The sequence below is a fragment of the Dermacentor albipictus genome, chromosome 4, assembly GCF_038994185.2.
Source record: "Dermacentor albipictus isolate Rhodes 1998 colony chromosome 4, USDA_Dalb.pri_finalv2, whole genome shotgun sequence".
Classification (NCBI taxonomy): Eukaryota; Metazoa; Arthropoda; class Arachnida; order Ixodida; family Ixodidae; genus Dermacentor; species Dermacentor albipictus.
This window is the reverse complement of record NC_091824.1, coordinates 104,780,073-104,791,805: the sequence shown is the minus strand read 5'-3', so window position 1 is coordinate 104,791,805 and position 11,733 is coordinate 104,780,073. Positions and strand designations below refer to the sequence as shown.

The following is an 11,733-nucleotide window of genomic DNA, read 5'->3' as shown; positions in this document are numbered from 1 at the left end:
CACGTAATAGTGTTGTAATCTGAGAATAATGAACTGACGGTAAGATGAAAAAGAAAAATTTTGTCTAAAGCATGAAGAATTGCAGCATACCAGAAGCGCTGCCTGTAATTCATTTTGTTCTGGAGCGCTAATCAATTGTCCTCACGTAATTCGAGAGCGTTTCGATCATTATAGCTTTTTCAAGTGCTTCGGCAGTAACATTTTCTCGTGTGATGTACTGAACAACCATGATTGGATTCTTCAGCAGAAATCCGTTGTCAGAAAAGCGTCCACTCAGGTGGCGAGCCGTGAGCCAAACGAACAGCGCGATGCTGCTTGCACGTAGAGTGACGTCGAACGTGCTGAAGCCAGGTTCCCGGGAAACCGCCGTGGGTCCTACGACTGAGGTTACCTGCAACGCAATGATGCTGTTGGCAGCACGGTCTCACCGCAATATGTATGAGTAAGACTATCAAATTCGTGAGTAAAAGTGTCCGGTATTGAAAGATCTGGCGTTGCCTTTCGCTATATCTACGATGCCGAGGAAGACGATGAAGAAAAAAAATTATGCCGATCCAACGCGCATGTTGAAATCCATGTGAAGCGAAACTTTAGTCAAGCGGAGCCCTGACACCAAGATGACACGGCGAATAAAAAAAATCCTGGCGATGACAGTTTTGTTGCAGACCTTTGAGAAGAAAAGAACAGAACCAATTATGGCTTTATTGCATATTGTACGGTCACCGTTGCATGTGCTGTCAGAAATTGCCCTTAAAGATCGCGTGCAAAACATGAATGCGACCTAGGTGCGCTCTTCAGATAACTTCAGCGGTCTCCACACTCGCACTTCTACCGCCGCGCTGCAGTAGAATCTCGTTAAACGGAACCTCACGAGACGGCAGAAGTGTGCGCCGATTAATAGGAGTTTCGTTTACCCGAAGATTTCTCCGGCGTGGAGCATTGTTTGTGCTACATCTTCTTAAAACTGTTGGAATAGTAACTTAAATGAATTTGAGGATTTTACATGCCAAAATCGCTATCCGATTACGAGGCACACGGCAGGGGTGCCTTCGGACCAACTTTAACCACACGGAGTTTTTTTTTCTTTTTTTTAAGGGGCACCCAATGCACGGTACTCGAGCGTTTTTTTTTTTTTTAATTTCGCCCCCATCGGCATCCGGTCGCCACGGCCGGGATCAAACCAACGACCTCGACCTCAGCAGCAGAAGCCATTGCCACTGTGCTACTACAGCATGTTACTGGTAGACATGTTAAGCATAAATGAGTAAATGTAGCAGCTAGTTTGTCTCGTGGTTTGGGCGCAGTCGACGGCTACTGGGTGGACTAGACTTTGCTAGTTTCATGTAAGAGAAGACCCCGTCAATTTATCGAAACAAACAATTTAGCTCCTACCGCTCCAGTCGGTTGTCAAATAGCGCACGGCCGAGCAAAGGGCTTAAACATTATCGAACAGGATGCTCTAATGCATCCGAAACTTCGGTTGATCTTATTTTTGGTCGTCTATGGGGCGAGTGGCGGCGCCACGGAAGTGCACGACACGCATTAAATATGTGTAAATTATGTTGCCGGCTTCAGTCATCGCCATTGGTTTTAAGGGTTTCCGAATGGTAGACAGCTGTTCGTATATATATATATATATATATATATATATATATATATATATATATATATATATATATATATATATATATATATATATATATATATATATATGCTTTAGAATATTTATTTAAAAATTCTTTAGAGCTTGCTTCTGTGGTTCCAATCACACAGAGTCGCGAGAACTTCGGTATGGTTAGCTAAAGTTCTTTTTTTTTTGCTTTACCAACATAAAAAGCCAACAAACTTAAAGAATGTTCTCCTTCAAGAGGCAATGCCGGTTTAGCAATTTTCGTTTCCCGAGATTCTACTTCATACGCTTACGAGACGCACGGTGGCAGCGGTAGCAGCATTCTAGGCTGCCATAATAAAGGAGCACATACATGTGGGACACACGCGTGTCGAAGCAATGCGGTAAAGAATGCATCGTCAGTACCGTGTTATCGGCACGTGGTTAGCTGGAACAATTTATCACTCTGGCTCTAGCAGCGAAATACCGTGTATTACACGCTCCGGATAATTCCCACGCGAGCACTAAGCAACTGCAGTGTCACTTTTATTTCATTATTCGTGCAATGTTAATAATACTCGTCACCACCATGCAGGACAAACGTCCACTTGCAGGACAAAGGCCTCGCCCCGCGATCATCCATTACGCCTGTCACGCGTCAGCTGATTCCGTCTTATGCCTGCAAGATTCCCAGCCACATCGCACAAGCTAATTAATCCTCTGCTGTAGCGAAGTGCATTTCCATTCCATATACCCATTCTGGTACATAAATAGCTCACTGGTTATCCGCTCTTAGCTCTACATTACCTGCCAAACTCTACTGATTTCTGTCAATCTCAACCAGATAATCATGTGCACCTGTGTGCTCTGTAGTCTATACGCCGCCTTCCCGTTTTTCTTGGCATGATGCCTGTCATATTTCGCTTCATAGCTCCTTGCGCGATCCTTAGCTTCGCCTGAAAGGTTTTCATTGCCCCCGAACCATCCGTCCCATAGGCTTGTACGAGTAGAAGGATGTGACAAGGTGCTACTGGATTCCAAAGCATGTTAGGTTTAAATGCTTAAATGAACGCGTCTGAACTTTTTAAAATAAGAAAGCACATTTAGTAAATTCGGGAGAAGAACGGAAGAAGGCTTAGGAACAAGCGGTAATGTACAATTATACACTGTACAATGTATAACAAATGCAAATGTACAATGTACAAACTGATTTTTATGCCTCACATCCGGTTTTAAAGACAGTAAGCATTGAAGCGACCATTCCGGGAAGGGCACGCCATCTTGCAATGTTTCCCGTAATGGTGCGTGATTATCGAAACCGTCAAAAGCGTATCGCAGCAACAATTTGTATATATGTGACTGTCAGACATCGTGAAAAATGCGTTGAAAAATGCAACAGCTCTCAATTACTTCGCGGGCGAAAAAAAGAAGTAGACCAAAAAAAATCCGGCTTTTAATGCGGATGAACATGATTTTTGTCGTATTAGGAAGTGTTTTTGCTTGTGTGTCTAGCGTTGCAGGAACACGGAAAATGAGATATTTAAGAGGCTGAAAGAAAAGTAACAAGTGTTCTGATTTTTTTAATGACTTTCGTCACTCACAAGCTCGCTTCAAAAAGCAGTCAGTTCAATAACACACTCATGTTGCGAATGTGTGGGTGGTGGAACGATAGGCTGAGCGCTGATATATTTGGACAACGACGCCAATAATAAAACGCACTAGTGAGAAAATAGCTCGGCACAATTTTGACATATCCTGGCCTAATAGTCCAGTTTTTACTTTTATGCTACATCACAGCTACAGCAGGCACTAGTGCCAAAAGACCCTGGCACAACTTTGACACATCCTCGACTAATAGTTCAGTTTTTATTTTATTTTTCATCACAGCTACGTCACATCATCACAGCTATTCCAGTGACGTTCTGGCAGCACAGAGGCAGACTTGACGCATTTTGCCTCTCAAGTTTATACATTTTCAGTATTCCATTTTGTACATGTATTGCGTGGTAGTAAATTTACAATGTTTCTGGTGGACGTCTGCACACTTTAACCTAGTGCATGCCTGAGTTGATGCCTAAGAGTATTCACGTCATGAGCCCGAAAGCAAAAATTTCGCTGAAGTTCCCGATCAAGTTAATTATTCGAATTCGGGAGTTTCACAGGTCAAAACCACGATATTATTAAGAGGCATGCCATAGTGTGGGACTATGGGCTGGTTTTGACCACCGTGGTTTTTTAACGTGCACCCATTATGCGGTAAACGGGCGTGAAGATCGCGATGAAGTGCCCACGTACTGTTCGTATAAACATGAACAAGGAACGTTAAATGGACTGCACAGGCCAAGGCGTCATGTGCAAAACGCTAACGTATCGCTAACGTTTGTGCTTGTTACTGTTACAAAGCTAAGCATTCTGGCACAAACTGTTCTGAGGTTGTCCTTATCGAAACTTTAGAATGAAATTATTAATGAGCACGGAGTTGTTGAATGGCAAGCAGTTGAAGTTACCTTTATTGTTGTGGAGTGAAGATGGGTCTCTTTGAAGTCGCCCGGAAGTAAGTACGCCTCTGGAGCCAACAGCTTTCCGGTTGTCTGGTCGCGTAGTTCGAACCAGAAGAAACAGAGCCGGAATCTCGAGCAGCTGTGACGTCGTATTGGGTCGCTTACAGGGTAGCTCCCAAGGTCGACAGAAAGGACACTTGCCTGCAAGTGACAAACCACCGTGTCAAAAGACCATCGCTGACAGAGTTGCTTTCCGTGTCCGGTTATAAACGCGGGTGTGGGCACGTGCGTGCTTGCGAAGTGCAGTTTGCGGTGCCCGAGTGACACGAGTCACAAAATGCGTTGACGTCTGGCGAACGCCATTGGCGAAATCGCTGATGACTCACCACCTTGGGTTGCAGCTGAAATCCCCAGAGAGGAGTGAACGACGCTGATGAGTGTAGTGTGACGTCCAGCACTGCGCCTTCTACAGGTGTGAGCAAGTCATTGACGATGAACACCCTGAATTCCTCCCCTCGTTCCAGGTACGGCGATACGATAATGGGACTGAAGAACTTTTTCGAGAAATAGTGAAGCATCTTCCAGCGGCCACCGTATTCTGGTGAAAGACACAAGAGATACGGTGCAAGGTTGACAGAATGCGGCTATAAAACGAGTGCACTGAAAATGAACTGAGAGGCTAGATGATTGCATCCGCGTGAATTACATTATACGTGTCTCCCGTAGCAGTCGGGCGTAAAAAAAAAGAAAAAAAAAACAGAAAACAAAGTTCGCTGTTCTCGCTGCTCGGAAAACGTTTCTGTATGACCACTCGCAAAACCGTCAGCCTGAATTGCTCGGCCCGCTTTTCCACTTGCATTGCTCCAACAGCTGCAATAAAGTCAGCAACGACCGTTATGCGTGGGAAAATTACGGTCATCCAAGTCAGCATAAAGTACAGTGATTTCTTAATACTGAGTTGCACTAACGTTAACTCCTGCGCCGAGCGTGACTTGTCCGCCATACGTCGCGAAGTTAAAGCAAATGTATCTGCATAAATCAAAGCTACTCATTTAGGTAAATCGCACTGGAATACACTCGATTTCTTTTGACTAGCAGAAGTTTTTTTTTCCTACGCAGATAAGCATACATGCAGGGTCATCTTTGTAAAGCACAGGCGGTGTGGCATGCCCCATTTTGAACCTGTTTACGGGATAAATTTTTCTCCTCGACTGTCTGTGTATGTCTGCTGTGTATGCCGATGTGTTGCGCGTTACAAGATTTCGCGTTACATAAAGAGGGTTTAGACCAATGTCTTGTCGGCTTTCGACGACGCTACCAGCCTTTTTGATAGCACCAGGATTGCGTGAGAGACTACGAAGATCGACGACGTGTGCTGCATCATATGCATCCGCCCAACTCATTTCTTTCTTTCGTTCGTTTAAGGCGAAGCTCTTCCTTTGCGGACCCTCCAGGAATTTTCTGACCCTGACGGCTGGGTACTGCTGGGTGCTACTGCAATCTCGCCGGATAGCTCACGCGCGCCGAAAAAAAGGAAGGAAGAAATTACTTGCGTGCTCGAAGGGGAAATTGAACGTCGGTCCCCCCCAGCACAGCGTCCCGATTCTCTGACCCCGATGTAACAATAGCAGGTATACTTCTGTACCGTGCCAACGCCAAACCAGCTCTATGAAATTATCATCGCGTGTTGTCATGTTGCGTAGCATGGGTGCGCGAGAGCACATCCGTGGGCGTCAGTTTATTTTACGCCACAGACGAAGGAATGAAATCTGCAAGCTTGTAGCACTCGTGAAAGCGCCGCTTCACATAAATCCCGAGTTATGCGTTGCAGCTGTACAATTTTCTTTCTTTCTTTCTTTCTTTCTTTCTTTCTTTCTTTCTTTCTTTCTTTCTTTCTTTCTTTCTTTCTTTCTTTCTTTCTTTCTTTCTTTCTTTCTTTCTTTCTTTCTTTCTTTCTTTCTCTTTCTTTCTTTCTTTCTTTCTTTCTTTCTTTCTTTCTTTCTGCGCGCATGTATCCCAATAACTCCTTCCCGCCATTACGAGCTTGCCTAATGTGAAAATATACTCTGGACGTTTACGTGGAAAAAAACACGGTTCGATAGCTGCCAATATCAAGCACACCGTAGTAGGGGCCTCCAAAATAACCATATATATATATATATATATATATATATATATATATATATATATATATATATATATATATATATATATATATATATATATATATATATATATATATATATATATATATATATATATATATATATATATATATATATATATATATATATATATTTGGATCAAGAACCTGAATTGTATTGTCTGGAAGTACTCATATGATGATTTCGATATCAATATAACAAACTTTGAAAGAAATATTTGCATAGAGCCCACAGCCAAGTTATCTCAGATATTGCAAGCACTGCAAGGTTTATAATAGGTATTCTATAAAGCAAACAATTTTTCTTAAACAGAAAATATTGAATTACACGGAGGCTCGCTGTTAACTTAAAAACTTGAAATTCCGTTTACCGATGTAATTACTGCATTTAAACTATAATGTATGGCTTTCAAGTCAATTATCTAAACTTTCTATTATTAAAGCTTAGGTAATCCTCACATGAGGTTCAGTCGTGTGATTAACGAGTTGTAAACTTGCTGTTGCGATTTCTTGAGATAGTGCTACTACATAAATTTATTTAGGTTTGCAGGGAATGGAATGAAAAAACAACTGCAGTGATCCTCCACTGTAACCATAATATGTCTCCTAAATGTTACAGGTCGGATTAAAGGTGTAGAGCGATCATATAATGGGGCAATTTATATTTCACATGTGCTTGAGCACGGATAATCCTTGCCAGAACTTCCTTGTAACACTGGTAGCTTTCTTTAAACAACATAGAATCGAAACTTCTTGAGAAATATCCTGGAACTTGCGTAATTACGGATCCGATTCTCAGACATTTTATTAGGTTTTCCGGCAGCTTCCTCTATATGGTAGTTAGGACGTGCCTCTTGGGCGACGTATGCAGACTACACAGCTCGTTAAAAATGTTGTGAAAGCTGGCCTCTCCACGATGAGTCTTTCACGTGGAGAAGTTTGCTTCATTTCTATACGTTTTACTGGAGATGGTCTGTGGAATGAAAGCATCTGCGGTTTCTTCGTGTACGTTATGAATGTCAAACGGATAAGCGCACTGTAGGGTTCGCGCGACGCATGTCGAGTGCTTGTGATGACTGTACTTGCGTTGGTGTCGGTGCGCACGTGTACGAGGACTGGAGCGCAGCAGAGAAAGCGTGTAGCGAGTCCTTGCGCGAGTCTGGCGGGATGCCGGAAGTATCAGGGGAAACACTTCCGGCATCCACGTTGGAAGTACGTCAACAGCACCTCGGTGGTTTGCGAAAGATTAGCCATTCGGTTACCTGTTTCTTTGGAAAGAAACGCGTATACTCGGTTGGTAACTGCCTGTCATATTCTGCACGATGCTTCAAAGGGGTAGATTTTTTTTTATTTTAGAGGGAGATAAAATTCGTATACGCGTTGTAAACACAGAAACAAAATAGGGGATTTCGCATTTTCGGGAACGCGAAGTGATGTTTTCATACGTGTGGCACTTTCCTGGGTGTATATGTCACGCGCACATTGTACGGGACGCGTGTACGCATCCGTGTGCGCACAGTAACGCACAGTAACGCTCACACACACACGCACACACGCGCGCGCACTCGTGCCCAGACGGACAGACAGACAGACGCCCTTCACTGACCGATAGACGCCCACGAAGGCGCAGGCCAAATGTCATTGAGCTGCCAGAAGAGGACGCCCATGTTGTGGCCGAGGCCATCGTAGAGGTGACCGCGCAGGCGTCTGAACCTTTCGCAACCCGTGCGTACGGCTTCAGCTTGGATGACCTGGCGGGCGACAGAAACGGACACTGTGAGCGAGGTTCGGCACGGAACGAGCACCCGTGAGTGGTGCTCGCGCATTTATTCTGAGTCGGCACTTTGTCCGGAATATCTGCTTTCCATACACGTTATTGTTAATTATTTGTTAAATTCCGAGGTCTTATGTGCAAGAATTAACGGTCTGGTTGTGAGGCACATGGATTGTGAGACACGTGGATTGTGAGGCAAATGAATAATTTCAACCCCCCGGGGTTCATTTAACACCTACCCAATGCACGGTACACGAGCGTTTTCGAATTCACGCCCCGTCGGAATGTGGCCTGCGCGGCTGGGATTCAAACCCGTGACTTTGAGCTTAGCAGCTCAACGTCATAGTCATTAAGCCACTTCGGCTGCTCAGGTTACTGTCTGTGATAGAGTCTTCGGAGCACACAAGTCGAAAAACACTCCAGGGACATCATTTCTTCGAAAACAAGAAAACTGACCTGCGTCAGGTAGGAGACCATATCGTAGCCCGCTGATCTGCCGTTCCCGGACGAATTGTTAATGCGGAAGTAAGCTCGGATAATCCGAGCAGCAAAGTGGGGACCTACGATAAGAAACGCATAATTTTATTTTGCAGTTGAACCACTCTATAGCAGTCTGGTATAGCAGTCTCGTATAGTATAGCACTGATCCTAGTATTTTGACAAGGCGAAATGAGCCGGAAGAATGTGTGTGCATTGTTTACGCATCTTCTGAACCTTTTCTCTTTTTCTACTGCTCATGCAGCAGTGATTGCTGGCGGCAAACGCCGGAACAGCAGCTTGCAGCGCTTCACCGGCGGCGACGGCGGCGGTGGGGCCATCGTCGTCGTCACCAGCAGCAGCATAGTAGTAGTAGTAGTAGTAGTAGTAGTAGCAGTAGTAGTAGTAGTAGTAGTAGTAGTAGTAGTAGTAGTAGTAGTAGTAGTAGTAGTAGTAGTAGTAGTAGTAGTAGTAGTAGTAGTAGGAGGAGGAGGAGGAGGAGGAGGAGGAGGAGTATAAGTAGTAGTAGTAGTACAAGCAGTGGGCCATAGTAATGGTAATAAGGACTTCAATACAAAACTAGCGTATAAAAATAAACATTGTCGTATAGGAGACAGCCCGTAACGAAACGCGGCTCCTACTGGCCAAGAGTCGTGCGTTACTAAAACCCTGTTAAGTGGCAACTGCGACAACCTGCATGCTACGCGGTGCCAAGAATTAATTGCATGAGTGCTCTAGGTGTACTAATAAATTTTTTTGAAGGCTCTGGCTTTCTCATTTATTCAACCATAGGCTCTGTACAGAAATGGTAAATCAGGTTACACTACTTCCGACTATTAGCATTCATTTCGCAATAATAAGCTGAATATTAGAAGAGAAAATTATAGTCACTGTCCCGTTTCGTGAATTTTCCGCCGAAATTTCAGTAAGGAATTTTTTCCTACATGGGGCACTGTGTCTCAGTACCTAAATTTTATTCAAACTTGCTGGGTTCAGTCCTTGGATATTATAATTGATTGTAGTCTTTTTAAAAACGTAAAGTTATAACTAGGCCAGAGCAGGTGCCGTTAAAATTCATGACGTCACAGCAAATTGGCGAGGAAATTTAGAGGCAGCATCGCCACCCATCCTTAGCTCTTGCGCTTTCCCTCAATTAAAAAAAACATTATGTGGTTTTACGTGCCAAAACCACTTTCTGATTGAAGCACGCCGTAGTGGGGGACTCCGGAAATTTCGACCACCTGGGGTTCTTTAACGTGCACCTAAATCTAAGTACACGGGTGTTTTCGCATTTCGCCCCCATCGAAATGCGGCCGCCGTGGCCGGGATTCGATCCCGCGACCTCGTGCTCAGCAGCCCAACACCATAGCCACTGAGCAACCACGGCGGGTTTTCCCTCAATTCTCAGCGATTTTCTGACGATAAGAGATACTTTTTTTTTAAAATTTAGTTGGGTAATCTACTAGTGCAACCCAATTTCTTTTTCCTTAGTGTGCATTAGGGAGGTATTTATTTGTGTAAGATGGTTTCTAGAAGAATGCCACAGGTGACATTTTGCTAATGTCATTGTAGCTCTGACAGATGCAGCCTTACTGAGGGCGTAGTGTTGCCTGTGGTCCAGGAAACGAGAGAAAGGGTAAGTGACCATCGATGCGGGCATAACACGTTCCATCGAGTCTCTGGGTGGATAGGATTGTATGCCGATCTCAGTCACAAACCGCGGCACAGGGAAGCTCGACGGTTTCCAGAGTTCGCTGCTGTAACTGTAAAAGTGCACTGAAAGCAAGAAAAAACCGCATGGACAAGTTCATCTTTCAAGTCAGCATCCTCATACTTCATCTGAGCGTCCTATCGGCGATGACCTAAGCTATGCGACAAACCCACTGGCATGGTGTATTTATAAAGTGGGCGTTTTCTTTTCTCTCAACTATCACGCGACTAGTTAAGCGTTTCGTATGCGCGGGTGTCAAGGCCGGTCGTGCTATAAGCACAGGAGACAAACTTGCTGACTCACCAAACCTGTTAGACTCGAACAAAAACAAAAAAATGTCAGTGTCGTTTCACTTCAAGAACGTGGGTTACGCGCAAGCGTATGGACGCCACGAACATGAACATCGAGCACAACGGCGTCGAAGCACGAACTCAAAGGGCGTGAACTAGGTTGCCGACGCTGCATTGATCTCGACGGTGCGACGCCTGGTGTGCCACAGGAACGCACCCCTGCTACGCATGCGCAGAAGGGGCGCTGAGCAAAGCGCTATAAACGAAAGCGGGCTTTCTAGTAAAAACGCGGCCCCTTGCTTTTGTTATTGTTTCGCATTTTTTAATATTTCTTTCTGAGAAAATTTAGCGTAAAGGGTATGCGCTGTCAGTGCTTTGTTTCATGATATTTGTTTTGTGGGCTATCATCCTTAAAATTCCGAGGAATAACTTTGTAAAGAATGTAAGAGAAAATATGAGCGAGTTTAGCGCCATATGGAATGCGTCGTGGCCTCGGACAAACACTGCCGATATGAACAGCTGGCCAGTCAACCTAACGCGTAAACGCATGAAATTCGGGAGCTCACTCCTGGAATGATATCGTGGCTTTTGCCTTCATATCAAATAAAGCGGCAACAGGGAATGTCCACTCGAACACGCACCATATTGAGTGGCTTCGGCGCACAAGATTCGTAATCAGTAATTCCCACACGAACAAAATCACACAAAACGAACCTTCGCAAAAAGAGAAAGGGGTCTTTGAATGGTATGCTTCGGTGCGAAGTGGAGCATCAACGCCATGCTCATTCTTGCGTGCGTTTAGTAATTGCCTTTAGCAGTAAATTGGACGGGAAGCAACTTCGCGCTATGAGAAACAGTCGACAGGGAAAGTCAGCAGAGAGGGAGACCAATCATGATGTGCGAAGATGTTTTTTTGCAGGCAATGAGGCAGTTATGATGCTCTGACAAAGCTTTTAATTTAATGAAGAGATTACCTTCGCGCAATTTCTCTCGCATTCATTTTTTTTTTTGCTTGACGCTTGTAACGCAAGGTTGTTCCTCGTTTAAAAGTCATTTAAACCACACGCAGTACAACAGCAACACTGAGAGAAACTGGAGCCGCAAAAAAAAGAAAGAAAAATGAAAAGTATCGAGAGAGAGAAGAATGATCTCCCTCTTCGGGGAACAAGTGCAAATGCAGTACGTCTCGACTGCGGACTTAATGGTG

The 11,733-nt window shown here is 44.3% G+C and overlaps 1 protein-coding gene across 3 annotated transcripts in view; it reads right to left on the bottom strand.

The window, feature by feature from the left end:
- The window catches only part of LOC139059672 (beta-mannosidase-like), a 34,843-nt gene continuing 23,110 nt past the window's right edge, over nucleotides 1–11,733 (bottom strand). Inside the window, exons 12-17 of one of the 3 annotated variants that reach the window (XM_070538097.1) lie at nucleotides 10,119–10,301; nucleotides 8,505–8,608; nucleotides 7,881–8,025; nucleotides 4,497–4,708; nucleotides 4,117–4,311; nucleotides 1–391 (exon numbers count right to left, since the gene is read on the bottom strand). In XM_070538097.1, coding sequence (XP_070394198.1) covers nucleotides 128–391; nucleotides 4,117–4,311; nucleotides 4,497–4,708; nucleotides 7,881–8,025; nucleotides 8,505–8,608; nucleotides 10,119–10,301 — 1,103 coding nt within the window. In that variant the 3' untranslated portion in view covers nucleotides 1–127. Of the gene's footprint in view, nucleotides 408–4,116; nucleotides 4,312–4,496; nucleotides 4,709–7,880; nucleotides 8,026–8,504; nucleotides 8,609–10,118; nucleotides 10,302–11,733 lie in introns of all 3 variants that reach the window. The other 2 variants (XM_070538098.1, XM_070538099.1) reach the window with 2 other exon arrangements.